The sequence below is a fragment of the Cupressus sempervirens genome, chromosome 6, assembly GCF_028749045.1.
Source record: "Cupressus sempervirens isolate cs-2001-9-10 chromosome 6, ASM2874904v1, whole genome shotgun sequence".
NCBI lineage: Eukaryota > Viridiplantae > Streptophyta > Pinopsida > Cupressales > Cupressaceae > Cupressus > Cupressus sempervirens.
This window is the reverse complement of record NC_143123.1, coordinates 659,016,056-659,035,277: the sequence shown is the minus strand read 5'-3', so window position 1 is coordinate 659,035,277 and position 19,222 is coordinate 659,016,056. Positions and strand designations below refer to the sequence as shown.

At 38.5% G+C, this 19,222-nt stretch overlaps 1 protein-coding gene across 2 annotated transcripts in view; it reads left to right on the top strand.

Moving 5' to 3' along the window:
* LOC149553916 (sodium/proton antiporter 2-like) overlaps positions 1-19,222 on the top strand; it is a 185,509-nt gene that overhangs the window by 115,363 nt on the left and 50,924 nt on the right. For both annotated transcript variants that reach the window (XM_089789258.1, XM_089789259.1), the window contains exons 7-8: positions 6,062-6,123; positions 6,236-6,535. In XM_089789258.1, the coding sequence (XP_089645384.1) occupies positions 6,062-6,123; positions 6,236-6,535 (362 nt within the window). The remainder of the gene's footprint in view (positions 1-6,061; positions 6,124-6,235; positions 6,536-19,222) is intronic.

The window sequence follows — 19,222 nt, the reverse complement described above, 5'->3', positions numbered from 1 at the left end:
TTGATAGAGAAATAATTTGCAGTCAATTGAATTTATTAAAATAATAATCTTTTCTCGATTTTCAAACTTTATCACGAATAAGTTTCCTATATCTCAAATTTTCTATTGAGGGTTTCAATTCTAAAATTACAATTTTCATAATAAAATCCATATACAGGCATGAAGAAGACAGAGGAAATTCAAAATAATTTACTGTGATAATCTTAACAGAGTTCCTACCTCGATCTGATGCTAAACTTGACAAATGCTCGAAGAGTACAAAAATTCCCATCTCCCAAAACCCTTTCCGAAAATTGCTCCGCCAAACCTATCTATTGAGAAATGAACTCTAATTTCCTGATAAAGAGTTCTCCCCTAAATTTAGGGGTTCGATTGTGCAATCACACAAGAAGACTTGTTGATCTTTATTTGTTATTATATTTTAATTTCATGCACAACCTTTTTGTCATTTAATTAAAATAAAATTTATTAAATTTATGTTTTCTCTTTAGTTAATTATGAGACGTTTTAATAATATATTTATTAATTCAACAAATAATATTATTTAGAGTTTATTAAAAAAATAAAACTCATGAATAATAATTATTAAATAAAATAAATATAAATACACCTAAATTAGAACTTTAATAAAATCTTTTAAATTTAATTCTTTTATTTAATTAATTTTTCAATTAATTAAATATAATTAAATATCGAATTTCTTTATAAAATTTTCATTAAATTAAATCATTAAATTATCTTTTAATTTGATTTAATTATAATAGAAAATCACAACAGACCCACAAAACGAAATACGATAGCTCAACTAAAGACAAAAAGTCTAGTCTCAAAGTCACGAATTCATGTCACTTGATGAATTCAGTCGAGTGAAACTAACTTAGATACTTGTCCTATTGTCTAGGACAACTGGTTTAAGGATAGGATTTGGACTCGAGAGTTATCTCCCTTCTCTTACCATTGAGATATTGCGATAGGGTATGCTCATCCTGGCAATTTAGGGAAGTTGATACTTGGTACCTTCAATCTGCATAAAATCCACGCATGTACATACACATATTCTAAACTAAACAGGCAATGGTGGGGAGTGGTATATCGTGTAGATATCGACTAGCAGGTGACTACGACGCCCTCCCTCAACCACATCGGAAATGTCAATCATAAAGTAAAACATACATGTACACCATACACATGCAAATATGGGATAAGTAACCATAGAAACTGCATATAAATCATTCCTCTAACTAACATCATGAAATAACTAAAAGTTATTAAATGAACATATATATATCATCATCAAAATAATCCTGAAATAATTGAAATAACTAGTACCAAAGTAACTCATCATATAATCAATTGAGTATGAAATGACATATAATCAAATCTGGTAACTAGGTATTGATAATCATAAAACACAATCAGAAAATCGGCCTAAAAGAATCCGGCAATACAATAGAAAAGTCAACTAGGGGTAAACATTACAAATAGAATTTGTATTTTATCTTGAGATGAATAACCCATACGCTCTCCTAACATTGGCTCCCACCTCTAAATCACTAAAGATCCTATTGAATGCCCTCTTATATCCACTAGCATCCTCAACATCTCTATAACGTGCCATTCTATCCGGATTAACAGGTACCTGTGGGCTATAATACCTGGGGGAGAGATCATAAGCTAGGAGATGCAAAGGAGCAATCATCTTGTTCGAACGGTGAAGGATAGTTGCTTCCACCTTTTTGTATAAGGTATTTGCAGGGTCATTCTCTCTCCTTTAAATGACCTAGCATATGAATAACAAATGATGTTCATGTAAGTTATGTAATTTAAATTTTTTTTTTTTAGATATATCTTAATAATAATAAACTTGGATAGAGGATTGCCAATTGTATTATAACTCACCACTTTGACTTTCTCCAACATGGTGTCCATCGCATCATATATTGCCCTCAAGCATGGCTGATCCGTGTCCGAAAACCTAAGCATAGCCATGATAGGATCGGTGAATTCTAATATGTATTCCACTAGAGTCCACCAATCATCATCCAAGCCTTGACCTTTTGGGGCCTTGTTGTATTGGATTGTTTCCAAATGCCCCATTGGTTGCTAATGACCATTTGTGACAATGCTTCCTTCACCCTCACAAGTCGTCCAAGGACGATTATGTGTGATGCAAAGCTGTCATGTTCCCTTTTTAGCGACATAACTTTAACAGGGGATTTGCCTATCATCGACTCTCGTAGGCAAGTGATTATGGGAAGAGGGTCATTTTTGTCTTCCGATGATTACAATTTTGCTTTCGAAGAATAATAATTTAGTAAGTGGGGCCTACTCGTTCTAATATTAAATTAAGGTTGTACTCTAACTTTATAAAGTTATTTATTTAATTTTATAAAGTTTAATAATTGAAGTACATCATAAAAGATGATTCCGGAAAACTTCCAGAAACTTCTCAGCGAAGTAAATAAATAGAGGACATAAGGCTCCCTTTTGGACAAGCGACTTGTGGATTTGATTTCTATTCCATTTGGAGCAATTTGTAGCCATTGGTCTGCAAATTTCTCAGAATATCTTTGGGAATGATAACTCTCAGGGATAAGCAATTTTGAGGATATGAGATACTATCCGAATTATTGCACTTGGAGGTAGCATTCAGCTATTTCGAGTTGGACGGAATTTGTGGCTTAGGGCCAACATCTAAGGGTTTAATTGGGAGGAGGCGGATTGCTGCAGTAAGAAGAGAATTCTTCCCTCATGAAATGAACAATCTGTGTAAGGCAGTCCTGAGAATTCGCCATTAATAGGAGCAGCTCGAAACTCAAAGAATCAACAGCAAATTTTGTAGTGCTGTTCGCCGACTGATTGGGCACTCTATCTGCGACAAGTCCGCACACGTCTATCATCGAATCGCAGGGTCGCGACCACAGTTCAGGAGGGACAACGAACGGTAGCAATCATTCGTTATCCGGGGGAAAGGTCGAGTTCGGTTTTTTTTACCATGCAAAAATAATAAGCCAGTTCAGATTTATAACAGACAAACAAACTGAGCGGCAAGTTCGATCCAGTCGGAATTAATTTTCCGCGGATGATTAAGGTAGTCTTCTTGCGGATCTGCACATTTCTCCATAGCGGGCTCTACTCCACGGTAAGAACAGGATATCGGGATCCACCATCTCTTTGGCCCAACGCAGTCCAGGTTCCAAACAATTATTTCATATTATGTTAAGTATATGGGTAAATAAAGAATATGTGCGAACCACATCATTTGCAGTGATTAATATTGTTCCATGTATAGCAGAAATGGATACCAATATCACTGAATTGCTCTTCGGTTACAACCAAATTCCTTAGTTTCATATCAAATTTAATTCAGGATATTTCAGTGGTTTCAAAAGGCTGTGTGCTAATTGTTTGACGTAATTCCTAACCCTTGAAGTTCTAAAATTTTGGCGTTAAAAAGAAGCAACAATATCTGTCGGGGTTACTTCAAAAGCGGGTTTCAGCCACCTAAAAACATGTTAATAGTAAGTTACCAACACATTTAGTTATGTAAAACATGACATAAATTGACATTTCATAATGTAAACTAAACAAATTAAATTTTAAATTTTACCTTCAATAACTCCAAGTTGGAGAAAGTTCTGAAAATTGCTTGTGACATATGGTGGCTTGTCACAAACATTTGAATCTCCTCACCCTCATCATATGTTTTCTTCACCCAATCTATTTGGGCGCCAATGACTTGTATCACCAAATTGAGAGAATGGAAAGGGCATGGTGTCCAAAAGATGTGATCATGTCTAGCCTCTACCAATGCACCCACAGCCCTGCAAACTTTTGCATTGTCTGCAACAACTTGGACAACATTCATTACCCACTGGCTCTATGGAATTAATTAGAATACGAGCAACAAATTCAGCATCTTTTACTTGCCCCTCACAATCAACTGCCTTCAAAAATATTGCCCCTTTGGGGGACCCAACAATAACATTTATCGAAGGATTTTTTTTGTAATCTTTCCATCCATCTAAGATAATAGACACACTTGTTTGTACCCAAGAATCTCTTATGGGTTTGAGTCGAGTCTACATATTTTCTCTCATTCTGCAATAAGGCGGTGTGCAACTTTTCATATCTAGGGCCGTGGTATCTAGAAGGTGCACTATTTATTCCCTCTACCATCTCCCTCCAACAAGGTGATCTAACTAAGTTGAATGGAGCACCATTTGCAAAGAGGCAATGCCCAACTTTTTCATCAGCTAAATCTCTCAACTCATTTTGAAAAGCCTTATCTAATGGGCCTCTCTTGTGGGTGTGGAGTTGGGTTTCTTGTATATCTTCGTCATCCTCCGTAGAAGGTATAGGCAAGAAAGGATGTGTAGAGGTTTGGTGAGTAGCATTTTTTTCCCACTAGGGTGGTGGTAGCATTTTTTTCCCACTAGAAGAACTTTGTTTCCCTTTTGAAACTATCTTATCAACATTTTCTTGTTCTTTTAAAAATGTTGCTATTTGCCCAACTGACAACCCTTTCTTATCAGGCCCCTCTCACATATTAATACCTTTACCCCCAAGGCCCAAGAAGTGAAGTTTAACTCTAGAGTACGAGCTTCTATATTGCGCTTGGCAAAAGTACATTTCCAAATGAACCCCCACTTCCACTATAATGTGCAATTCTTGTGCCTAGGATAGAGGATCAGTTAGGGCATGGTATCAAGTTCCATTATGATTGAACCCAATTAACAAATTAGATATGCTATATGATTAAAATGATTATGTATATATGTTCTTAAACCCTAATAACGGTTGATCTTATGGATTATATCTTCGCTAACTTGTCTAACATGATTGTAGGGTCTCTACAAGGTTCTATCTTACTTTACATTCATTGGGTAAAGTTTTATCTCTAACTATATCATGTCCTTTATTTATTGAATTTGTGATTCTTGGGAAAAGTATAGAGTAATCCCAAACGGGGACTTCACAAAAACTCATGTTGAAATTGTGTTTTTTTTCCTTTTCATGGCTCTATGCTATGTTTTTTTCTAGGTTTTGCCATTTTCTAGCCAACATTTTTTTGTGTCTGGTCCTCGGCCAATTTTTGGGGGCTATGTTGAACTTTTAGGACTTTCCAACCCATGAGTTAATTCAGGGGTCACTCACGGAGCCCTGGGAAATGAAAGTATTCACTGAGTTTGCAATTTATGATGGGCAATTCTTGAAGACAAAAGACAATCCAGCGCCTACAAACTCATGTTCCTTTAATAGGGTAAGAATTCCAATGTTGAACACAGTTTGATTTATACATGGACATGTTACAACTAATTTGAGAGCATATTATGCTATGCATAGGAATATGATATTGTATTGTATTTAAGTAGAGGGATATGTCAGCATGTGGCACACATCCCTTTATGTTGAGTAATTAATTATTTTAGGTAATTAGGATGCTTAAATGAGTTTACCAATTTATCCCCCATTATTTTATTAGGAGAGGTCTATGACTATATAAAAAGATGAATATTATTGTAAGAATATTTGTTGAGCATGATATCTTATTTGGGATCTTTTGGAGTTATAGTATGGAGTGGCTTCCTCCATAGGAAGTATTGTATGGTGGTATTGTACCTTAGGGGTTTAGTCTATTTCTGCATCTATTGGACATTAGGACATATTGGTGGTTGGTCAACGAACATCTCATGTGGAGTGATGTATCTTCTACATTGTGTTATTTCTATTATTATAAAAGTGGATACATAAAGTTAACCACACTAATGGTATTGTTTATCATGGCATTGAATGATTTTCTTATTCCTATTCTTGAGACCTAGGAAAATTTGTATCTAAGTCCAGGCTTGTGGGAAAGTTTAGCTGTGATACTTTCCTCTAGGCAAGAGTTTGGTTTAGTTACAATATTGAAGCTTGCTCGGTTGTTGTCTCTGATAATTTCTTATTTTCATTCTTCCCTGCTAGCGACATATTAGCAAGAGATGTTTGGTCTGATTCTTACACTGATTTTGTAATCCTGTTTCAAAATTTATAATGGTTACATTTATTGTTTTTCCAGGACCTCTTTTTACCTTCAGCTGTTTCCTTGGTGGTCCCTTTGGCCCTTATGTCACTAACCAGGTAGATAACCAATATCCTGGCTTCATTGGACCTGATTGTATATGATTTAGGACTTATAATCAGCAACGGATTGAGTAAAAAATGATATCATATATTCTGTTTCATTTTCCAGTGAAGTTAACAGAAAACAGGAGGTGCCAGATTTAAATGCATCAGAGCAGATGGCACCAAGAGGACAACTTGTTTTTGCTGTTGGTATCGGGGCGTTGCTATTTGTGCCTGTCTTTAAGGCACTAACAGGATTGCCTCCATTTTTGGGTATGCTTTTTGGCCTTGGAGTGTTGTGGATCCTGACAGATGCAATTCATTATGGGGATTCTGATCGTCAGAGGTTAAAAGTTCCTCAAGCACTTTCACGAATTGATACCCAAGGGGTCCTCTTCTTCCTTGGCATTTTGCTTTCTGTAGGAAGGTGAGCATGACTCCTTGTGAATTGCATACTTGTTAATCATTTTAAACTGCGAAGAGAGAAGCCATTATGTTGTCAAATACGGTAATCTCTATCTGTATATTACTCTCTTCTTCCTGAACTATAATCTTAAAAGGTACACTGGTTTAATCATGCAATGTAGTTGTAATTGAATTATGGAATACAGCATTGCCTGAATCTTTAATGCATGACTGTCACCCCCTTTGTACCCCATTCTAAGGATGCTACACTTTTGACTGGTTGAAATGCTTCTGAATAAAGCAACTCAGATGTATGCTAACACAAATATGCATTCTGAGAAAATTCAATTTGGATGTGCGACGTTAATTTGCATGCAATGCATTTGGAGACACCTTAATGCTTTAAACGGAAATGCAAATTATTTGTTACAATTACCAAAACATCTGCGATACTTGTATTATGTGAACCTAAAAGGAAGATTAAAATAAGGTTCTTGGTCTGTCAGGCCATGTTTTAATGGTTGAGATCAAGTTATTCCAAATGTCATGTTTAAGGCAGAAAAGGATATGTTTTAACAATGCAAAATGATAAAATCTGTCTGTTTCCTAATGTGTATATCTAGATATGTATTATATATGATTGAAAATTTGTAGTTTTACATCAACCATCTTTAGCATTGTGCATATTTATAATAACCCCAACCGGTTGGAACTTCATCAAACACCAAATTCTTTTATAATTCAGTTGTTTAACATTTCATCAAACACTTTGCAAGCAAGCTCTGACACCACTGTAATAAACGCTGTTGGCTCTCAAACAATCTGTGCTGAAGAATTGATTTCTTTTATTGTTCTTGAGATTTTGCAATTTTTGATACAACAATATAGCAGAAAATAGAAGATATTGCAATAATAATTTGAACTCAAATATTTGGATATTACATAGGGATATACACCTAAAAAATTCCAGATTTCAATATCAACTTAGATACTAAGTATTTTCACAAAATACCAACCACCTAGTTAATAAAATATCCCCTATTATCTAAATTAACAATACCCAGAAAAATTTAAAGTTACAGTCCATGAGCTTACAGGTAAGACATGCCTTGAAACCCTCTGAAATGAAGACTAACAACAGCAAATTAATTCTTCAACCAACAAATGCAACTATAGATATGGAAAACGCTGCTCCCAAAGTGCATGAAGAAAATAATGCTTAGCAGCAAATATAAATATGGACTCAACCAACTCCAAATTAACCAGCGCACAATTTAATATAATAATTCTCGTGAATCCCTTCACAAATCAGTCAAACCCCAATCTCTCCTTAGCCACAACAAAAATAGGAGGAATGGCAAATTGTTTACCTCAGCACAATTTGCAAGATTAATCCTCAGAGAATAATTCACAATACTTCAGCTGCGAATTACTAGGCAATCAAAACCCTTATACTTAAACAAAGGTGCAAACTCTAGACTCAGAAATGTCACAAAAACAACAAGAGCAAATAAGATAATCAAATTATCGGATGCTTTTCTCATCAAATGTCCTCATATTTATAATCTCCAAATGACACCAGTTTCCCAAAAGAACTACACTTAAGAAGCTTCCTTTACACAACATTAAAATATAATAAAGTGCCATTAATATAATTTATTAATTGCTTTTGGCTCAAAAAATGACATTTTCCACCATAACCCAATATTTTGACATGCAAGGCCACTGTTTCTTGTTCCCATGATTTAAAACTTTTTGTCCCGGTTCCAACGAGCTATGATACTAAGGTGACCAACCAACAACACCAACAAAAATAACAACCTCAGCATATTTATATGAATAATAAGAATTCACCCATATTGCGAAAACAACTAAAGAAGCATCAAAATCGAAATCTGACAACACCAAAGTGATCCTGATGATGAAAGACAATGAATGAACCTAACGGGGTGACTTACTATAAATAGATGCTCCCTCCAAGTTTCTTGGAGCCCAAATCGGAAGCCCGAAATAAAAACTAAGAGTATCACCTAACTCCTCTAACTTAACTGAGCTCATTGGAACCAACAGATTGACTTACTATAAATAGTAAGTCCCTCAAATGGAGCCAAAACACACCATAGGCTGTTGGAAAGCCTATAACCACACAACTGAGACCCTTAAATCCCACTGTCAGCTCAGGAGGGTCGTGATGGTGTATTGATCTGGTCAACTAAAAATGGGGACATTACAGTCCTTCCTCACTAAGATTTCTTGTCCCCAAGCAATCCTGGAGCAAAATGAACATCATAGTCCACCTGGATCCCATAGGTCGAACTGTGTACTATCCCTACTGTGTACAAGAAACTCCTGTAGCACCAGTACCCAAATAACTGACATCAACATCATAATCATCTAAAAATTGACTCTAGGCGCTGACGAAGGCAACAACACATCAGAACTCAACCCAACTAAAATACCAACTCTGTCCACACTTGAGTCCCCATCAAATTGACACTCATACCCAATTGCACTGTGGAGATGGTAACAACCATAGATACCTGAAACATTCAATTCCAACCTCTGCTAAACTATCAAGGGTATGTAGATACTGCAAGTGGTCTAACTTGCAGCTTTCAGTCTCATCTGCAAAAGATGGTGCTAACCCATCCCATAATGGATGGTATAAAACTAGAGCCAACCCACACTGATGTGAAACCAAATCCTCTACCTGTGGGTCAAATGAAAAATGATGAGGACAACCCACTATATGATGGTATTAGAAAGCTCCAATCTATGTCAATGGCTCATCAGCACTAAACCAGAAATTAGGAGACGACTCCAATCTCTGACTCCAAACTACTGGTCGGGCAGGATTGTGGGCAGCCCTCTCAATAAACCCAACCTTAAAATCTCAGTGGGGAAGCATAGTAGACAGAGTCTCTACAATATTTCCCACCAACCTTTGAATAGCACAAGAACTTTGGATGACAGTACCCTCAGACACTCTGTATGAATCCTCCCGCACATCCAAACTCTCCAAAAGATACTCCATGAAAGACTGTGCAATAGAAATTATATGTGGAAGCATTAATCTGTTCCCCTATAACCCACAACTGATCCCTTTGAAAATGTGGCATTGCCAACTCTCCAATGCTATCAACTATATGAGATGAAGAAATAGATTCGCTTCTAGCAGAAGGAAGAAAATCATCATGAGAGTTCGACTCCATTGATACTCTTACCTCATCCGTACCTACTACACCCATATCCTGGACAACTATGTTGATCACATCATCACGTCCCTCATCCCCAAACATGGAAGCAAACTCACCACCAACCACAAGATGTAATTGAACAGGGTCTGGGGTTGGTGTCAACTGTACTCGCTCTAGCTCCATGGTAACCTCATTCAACTGTGACTGTGACTCTTGAAGAGCCAACTGAGTATACTGAAGAGAGTCCATAGTCACTTCAAGCTCTTGGGTGAGCTCAACCACCTTCTCTTTCTCTAACAATGTCTCATAACAGGTGCTACCCCACTCCAGAAGGTAATCCCTGTCAACAACTGGCTGCAAATAGTTATGTTTCAAGATCCTAACAACCTCTTGAAGCACATGAACCTCTGCTATCACCGTGCTCATCAGACATAGGAGCACCCCAACCAGATGTAGCTAGCATCTGACTGATCGCATCATAATGCTCGAAAGCTGAAGAGATGTCACTTTCACTCACCTTCAACTTACTGGTCACATGATGGCTTTGTAACCCCTGCCTCCAATGCAAGCTCTCTGTCTCACTAATTGCACTGCAATAAGAAATCGAATCAGAACTACCCACCACAAGAACACTCATTGCATGTGTGCTATCAACCTCGCACAACTCTGCATTCGAGATACAACTACTATGTACCTCAATCAACTCCTCATTTGAAGAAATGGAAGTCCTCACAATATCAATATCCTTGCATGTCTCAACTTCCACTTCAAAAGATAGATCCTATAAACATTGATCCTGGGACCCATCCAAAACCTTCTTGGAGTCATTAGTCGATACTTGGCAAGGGATATCATACCCAGTGTAGCTCATAGCATCATCAAATGTATCATTAGATGTGTCCATACTATCTGCATCCACATCTCCGAATAAAGCCTCAATTGCTGACACTTGACTTTGCACACATGACTCAACGTCAACCTGTGAATCAATAATGCTAGAGCATGAACCCATATCTATTGGCTCCGGTGTATAACCCAAAAAACCAACATCACAGCTAAGTGACTCCATACATGCATCGGTCCTACTTGAGGAAGCAACTGCCTCCTACACTGGAGCAACACCATGATAACTCACATACAAATCTCCTATAAAAATCCCCTCCTCGAGAGTGTGAAGTATCAATTGTAACAACGACATTAACTGTCTCTACACTAACTGCATAAACAACTCTGAGAGCCTCAACCTGCTAAAGTTCAATGCCGCTATCCTTTGTTGCCACTGACATAACCACGTCCCTGTGAAATGAGACCATCATCAATAGTGCGGATAGGACTAGTAGGTGCCATACTAAATATAGGTACATCTGCATCATGGACACCTGTTGGGGAAAACTCAAGCCTCCTTCTCACTGACCTTCTAAAGGTGGAAACCATGTACCTCGTGGCTCTCTCAACCGTCTCTGGATTCAACAAGCTCTCTGCCAACCTCTGTTGATGAAGCTTAAGTTTCTCCATACTCTCCCTCAAGGCATTTAATTTCTTGCTATCTTTCTCACTACTTTGCCAACTCCCAAAACCACTAGGCCTTCGGTATCTATCCATAGCTAGAAAATGCTAGAGTGCTGATCACTCCGCAAACAACAGTAGATCTGAAATAAAAAAATTATTTTCCTACCCCACAGGATGACATGAAACTGCTATGATACCACTGTAATAACCCCAACCGGTTATAACTTCATTAAACACCAAATTCTTTTATAATTCAGTTGTTTAACATTTCGTCAAACACTTTGCGAGCAAGTTCTAATGCCACTGTAATAAACCCTGTTGGCTCTCATACAATATGTGCAAAACAGAAGATATTGTTAGAAATAGATAATACTGAGATAGGGGGTGAATCAGTATTCTACAAACTTTTGTCCATAACTGAATTGTTAATTACTTTATAACTTGCATATGAAAGTAAACCAACAAAGTTGAACAATAAATATAACCATGCACGTAGATAACTCATAACACTATTATTTGTTAAGTAGGGAAAACCTGACCAAGGGAAAACCCCGGTGGGGATGATACCCACTAGATGATTCACTAAACAATAGGATCTTGTTAAAGATATTGACCCTATTAAGAGTCTATGAAGTACATATAGTGTCTCGAGTCCCTGTTAGGAGACTAGGCCTTGTTAGAAGCTTCAACCCTATTAGGAATTGCTTCAACCCTATTAGGAGTTGGTAGAACAAATACAATGTATGCAAGAAGATCCCATTGCCCTCACATGCAATTATACAATTCAGTTCTTTACAAGAATAGATATACACACAATACTTTCTATCTGTTGTACTTCACACTTGTTCTGATCACACATCAAAATTCTCATGACATAAGGCTTGCAAATCTTTCAAGCTTTCTGTACAATAGTTTGGATCACATAACACTTGCTCGTCTATCATAGATAGCACACTTATCTATGCAAGATAAGATCTTTACTTATAACTTGCATAATTACAAAACTCTGCTCACTTGGCCTTCATGTGTTTACACGCTTGACATAATATCCACATAGTCGGCTCATCATAACTTACTAATTATTTCGTAATCAAAATAATTCCTAAAGCCATATAATCCAATTCTCTGCTATGCTTTGTTTTGCACTGTTAAATGCCTGCGCTGTTAGTTTAATCATAACTCACACCGTATTGTTCATATACATCTGTGCATTGGCACATGTCATCATGCTACTGTCATGAAACTTTCCTAAACTGTGCATGAGCTAACTCTCAACGAGTTGTCCATACACTTAACATCTGTTCTCTATGTTGCTGTAAACTGTGACACTTGGACAATTTCTAACTCTAAATGCATAAATGAAATGCTGAATGTATGTTGCCATAAATGACAACAATCAAGACATCTATCTGACCATATTGGCAACAGATATTGCAATAATAATTTCAACTCAAATATTTGGATATTACATAGGGAATATACAGCTGAACAATTCTAGATTTCAATATCAAATTAGATACTGAATATTTTCACAAAATATCAACAACCCAGTTAATAAAATATCCCCTATTATCTAAACTAACAATACCCAGAAAAATTAGAAGTTACAGTCCATGAACTTATAGGTAAGACATGCCTTGAAACCCTTTGAAATGAAGACTAACAACAACAGATTAATTCTTCAACCAACAAATGCAACTATAGATATGGAAAACGTTCCTCCCAAAGTGCAAGAAGAAAATAATGCCTAGCAACAAATATAAATATGGGCTCAACCAACTCCAAATTAACCAGTGCACAATTTAATATAATAATTCTTTTGAATCCCTTCACAAATCAGTCAAACACCAATCTCTCCTTAGCCACAACAAAAACAGCAGGATGAATGGCAAATTGTATATTTAAGCACAATTTGCAAGATTAATCCTCAGAGAATAATTCACAATACTTCAGCTGTGAATTACCAAGCAATCCAAACCCTTATACTTCATCAAGGGCACAAACTCCAGACTCAGATATGTTACAAAGACAACAAGAACAAATAAGATAATCAAATAATTAGATGCTTTTCTCATCAAATGTCCTCATATTTCTAATTTCCAAATGGCACCAGTTTCCCAAAAGAACTTCACTTAAGAAGCTTCCTGTACACAACATTAAAATATAATAAAGTCCCATTAAAATAATTTATTAATTGCTTTTGGCTCCAAAAATGACCTTTTCCACCATAACTCAATATTTTGACATGTAAGGCCACTGTTTCTTGTTCCCACGATTTAAAACTTTTTGTCCTAGTTCCAACGAGCTATGATACTGAGGTGACCAACCAACAACACGAACAAAAATAACAACCTCAACATATTTAGATGAATAATAATAATTCACCTGTCTTGCGAAAGCAACTGAAGAAGCATCAAAATCGAAATCTAACAACACCAAAGTGATTCTGATGATGAAAGACAATGAATGTACTTGATGGAGTGACTTACTATAAATAGACGCTCCCTCCAAGATTCTTGGAGCCCAAACCGGAAGCCCGAAATAAAAATTGAGAGCATCACCCAACTCCTCTAACTCAACTGAGCTCATTGGAACCAACAGATTGACTTACTATAAATAGTAAGTCTCTCAAATGGAGCCAAAACACACCATAGGCTGCTGGAAAGCCTCTAACCACACAACTGAGACCCTCAAATCCCACTGTCAACTGAGGAGGGTCGCGATGGTGAACTGATTTGGTCAACTGCAGGAACATGCTAAAAATGGGGACATTACAGTCTCTCCAAATATATCATTTGCAGTATAGCCATTTGAAGTCATCTTCAATGACACACACATATGCCATTAAACATTTTCCTCTATGGTCAGAAACCTACTCACCTCTTAAAAAACCTTTGATATTCCTTACTCTATGTAATGTGGCATCATCACCCATCAATTTAATACTTTATATTTTATCCATTTGTGTATGACCTAAGATGTAATAAATACCTTTGATTTTTGTTTCAAAACTATGACAACGGAATAATTAACTTAAAGAACAGTAACCTGCCGATTGTTAGTTTCAAATAACATGCATAATAATAATCTAACATATTGAATGCTCTGAAATTCTCAATAACAACTAGATAGAGTGGGGGTTCGAACAATCACCACTAATATAGTACATTGCATAGAAGTAACAAGTACGGAATTCAAATAGTAAGATTCAGAGGGGTCTGGGCCATCACTCTTTAACATCCATACATCAACATAGAAAACTGTTTACCGTACAGGTTAAGAAGTTTAACACATGTATAACACGACTCAATGTAGAACAGGTACTTTATTCATGTACGCACTTGCTGATTACAATCCGATTATAATGACTTCAATGATCCATCATGATTCCAAAGTCCATCTCAGACGTGTACATATACCTTTCCGAAGGGGTGACTCAAGTGTCACGCGCCCGTTCAGACACTACTCTACCTGTCAACTACATTATACATTTACCAACAACATCATCCCCCCCAAAAGAAAAGTCGTCTCCGGACGACAATACAACAAAATTCATTAACAAAATTTCACTAACAAAATACACCAATGCATAAGTACTAGACAGAGGGATGCGTCCCAGGCGTAGTGGCCGTCTGCATCTGCAACTCGTTCACCTCTGCCCTTAGCTTGTAGACTTTTTCTTTTCTGATCTTCAGCTCTGCTTCCGCTTCCAACTAGAGCTCTAGGGCTGATTGCATCATCTCTCCGACCTCTCCCAATTCCTTCTCCTTCTCTGCTGCCATCTTTTCTTTTTCCGTTAACAAGGCTGCCCTCTCGGATTGCCAGGCCGCTCTTTCAGATTCCCAGGCTGCCCTCTCCGAGGCTAACCTAATAGCTGACTCCTCTCGAGCTCTCTCAGCTGCTACCTGATCCGCTTGACTCCTCTGAGGAGTGTAGTACGTCTCCCTGTGTAACTTCACTATCTCCTGCATTAGTTTCTCAATCCGACTCTCCATCTCAGATTCCTTCGTCATGAACCAATCCTGCCGCATCTCCGTGGTCTCTACATTGGGCCATCCCCTCTCCTCAAAACAAACTGTAAAGGCAGTTGGACATCCCATCCACATGAGGATATGACTCCCTCCAGCTCCTCTACTGACTCAAACGCCTACGTCTTTGCCGAATCTAAAACTTGGCGAGCCCGAGATGCTAGAGCTGTGACATCATCAAGAAAAACTGCCTCTGTCATCGCTGTCTCCTACGTTAGTGGGTGTTCCTGCTTTGTACCTATAGCCTTCTCCACTGCATCTGCCATCCGCTCAACAGCGCTATGCGGTACTCCCTCAGTCTGTGCCTGTGCAACCTCCTATAATGGGTTCTCCAAAACTGCTTCTAGCAAGGGTGTCGACAAGTATGTCACTCGAGGTGCCAGAGTTCGGTGGAACTTTGTACTCAGAAAAGCACTCACCCTTTAGGTTTGGTCTTCTCTCTTGCTGTCCTGTTCAGGTGATGCCAACAGTGCCGTGTCTACTGTGGCCACTGCATCAGATCCTACTACATCCAGTTGGACACCTGATGTCCCCAACTCCTCGCCTGCGGGTACCTCCAACACCCTTGTCTCTGTGTCTATCTCCATCTTCATGTCAGGTACCAAAGTCTCTCCTGTATCTGGTAGAGTCTCATGAGCCGTCTCCATCGGTGCCTTTGGAGTTACTATCTCCGTTGGTGCTGAATGTGACTCTGCTTCAGCTCGTGTCTTTATGGTGGGCTGCGTCGTAGCTGAAACTGGCGTCATCACCACTGGCTGTCTGAACTGTCCAAATCCTAGGATACCATGTATACCTACAGGGACCAAGTGTGTCGTAGTCGAAAACACAGGCCATGGAAATCTCAAGGGCGTAGCCGAGATCACTTCTACCTCTTCGTCATCCTCCTCTTCCCCCTCAGACCCATTCTCTTCTAAAGATGTCTCCTCTCTGCCGCTATCTGTGTCACCACCATCTGGCCTTGGTTGCTTCTGTCCTACGGTTTGGGTGCCGAGAGTATCCAGGTGCTTCCACTACATTATAGGTGTTTCGCCAGGTGCGAGTGGTCCCGGTTTTTCCTCCAATGCATCATTCGGGATCATCCGCATTGTTGCATCCAAAAACAGACCAATAGCATAATGTAGCATATAGAACTTTTTGTGCTGTAATGTCATAAAATCTGACATCCGCTTGGCCAATAATGCTGCCCAATCATAAACTCTACCGTGCAAGATTCCGTTCATCATGGCTACATGAGGAAAAGAGATATCTGAAGCGCGGCTCGAACCTGTGAGACGGCTTTTAACTATGTCCATCAAACAATGTCAATGCCCCTCCTGGATATTAGATTTCTTTAGTCCTTTTCCTTTGGACATGTTTGAAAGAGCCTCCTGTTCTACCTGCGATAGGTCTCCGCACAAGCTGTATCAACTTAATCTTCACTTCACGGCTTAACTTTTTCGGCTTGCTTTCTATTTTTCTCCCACCTTGAGCATGACCAGGTATGCCAAATACTCGTGTAAAATCCGCCGGTCTGAATGATACTGTTAATTTGCAACCAAGATATTTGAATGTACTGCTTCTGGAGAACCTGTCATATGTTTCAATCATAATGCGCAAAAACCCGTCGTAGTCTCTGATGCAAAATACTGGCATTTGCACTACCCATTCCACCTGTGCTCTTCAGATACTAGCCTTTACCTGGTGGTTGTTCGGAGTCTCTTGCCACCATTTCCGGCACTCTGCACCATTTAACCCTTCGAATGTGATACTTTGTACTGTAGGAAGTTCTCCTGGTTGCTTTGTTTGCTTTGCTTTCTTCTTACTTGCACCTACGCTACTAGTCCCTACATAAGTCCCTCCTGCTACACGAATTCCAGATGGTAGTGTCTTCGCGTTCTTGTTCATGGTAGTGTCTTCGTCTGATTTTCTCTTCCAAGCCCTCTTTCTTGTTGACTGCATAACTGTCACTCTTTTGTCGTCTGTGAATGAATCTTAAACCGTTCTAGCAGTTACCTCCGTACAAATTTTTAACACTCCTTTCTTGTCCTCACTTCTGTTTTGTACAGCTTTCTTGATTTGATGAAGTACGGCTAGCTCCTCTAATGGTACGGCTTCTACAGTACGGCTCTTAATCTTTCCAGTTCTTTTTACATTCCTGACAATTCTTCAATCAACCCTTATGATGTCCATCTTTTGTATTTCCATCCTTTTCCAGCCGTCTGTAGAAGTCCAACTCCTGATGCATTTTGAATAAGTATAAGAGCTTTGTGCAATTACTTTCTCTCTTTCTCTAACCGATGGTAATGAGCTTGTGCTTGGTGCTTCTCTACGAAAGAAATCTGCCTCGAATACAAGGTTCAAAGCATGGCAGAGCAAGATTCAGAGGAAATATATCGAAACATAAGCATAACCCCCATACTGGCTAAGACGAATGGTGTTTGCTGTGTCAACATTGATGAATGAGCCCTGTAGAATCTCTCCTTCAATTGCTTTATCCCGTACGGTATTCCTCTCTGATGTCCTTACCATTCTTTTTATTTTCCTTATGCCCAAAGGCTGTACGGTCATCAATAATTGACCTGTGTTTCGCTTAGGGACCGTACGGTCTGTCTTTCTTTGTATCTTTTTCCACTGGAGACCGTACGGCTCATTCCTTCTAAATGCCATACAGTATGGTCTTGGTATGGTCCTTCTATCTTCCATACGATACGGTCTTCCGTATCTTGCTTGCTCCTCACCAAAGCTTCGAGTTCGTACGGTCATCTAGGGCCATACGGTCATCTAACTAAGCTGTACGGTCATGTAACTGCTTCTATTTTTCTTTTCAAGGCTGTACGGCCTTTTCCTCCAGACTTTTCTTATTTTATGACTCACTTTATTAATTTTGCTTCTCTTTTATATAGTCTCTACTAAGGCCGTACGGCAGACTTTTGCTCCCGATTTAATATTTAAAATTCGCCTCTTAATACATTTACTTTATGCTTCATTTTATCACTTCATACTTTTACAACTATAGTTTATCACTTGACATTTTAAAACTATATTCAACTTTAGTATTATACATATATACGTTATTTACAAACATCTTTTCTTTGTTCAATTATATGCCCACGGAGGATCCTTCCTTCCCTGTATATTTTCAACTTTGATCCATTTACGGCATCTGGTATTTCTTTTTCGTCTAGTGTCCACAATTTAATTGCTCCGTTATATCCAACTTCCCATATCTTGTATGGTCCAACCCATTTAACTTTAAATTTTCCAAGCCTTATTTCATTTTGTCCATTATACTTCAGTACTAATTGACCGGGTTGAAAGTTGTTCAATTTTAGGTGCTTGTCGTGCCACGCCTTCCTCCTTGCTTGTGTAACTTCGATGGCCCACTGCGCCTGCGACCGCCGCTCATCGAGTTTGTTTAGATTGTACAGTCTCTCCCGTAAGCTCTCCATGTCGCCTAGTTTATTCTCGATCGCTATCCTTAAACTTGGTACCATGAACTCTATCGGCACCACTGCCTCCTGTCCGTACATTAGCTAGAACGGGGTGTTTCTGTAGTTACTTTATATGAGGTACGGTACACCCATAGAGCAGATGATAACTTCTCTTCCCAGTCTTCTCCCTCAACTGCACAGGATTTATAAATCACTCCCACCAGAATTTTGTTCATTGCTTTTGCTTGTCCGTTAGCCCTTGGGTAGTACGGGCTCGACAATGAATGGTAAATTTTGAATTCAGTAGTGAGCACTTTGATAACGTGGTTAACCAAATGTCCTCCACGATCACTTGTCAACTGGAGTGGGATTCCGTACCTTGTAATAATTTGTTCATAGAAAAATTTTGCTGTGCTAACTGCAAAATTGTCTGGTAACGTGCGTGCCTCCACCCATTTAGTTAAGTATTGCGTCGCTACCACAATGTATCGACACCTTGTTTTACTCACCTTCAGCGGTCCAATAAAATCTAGTCCCCACCTCTCAAAAAGTTCCTGTGTGTGCG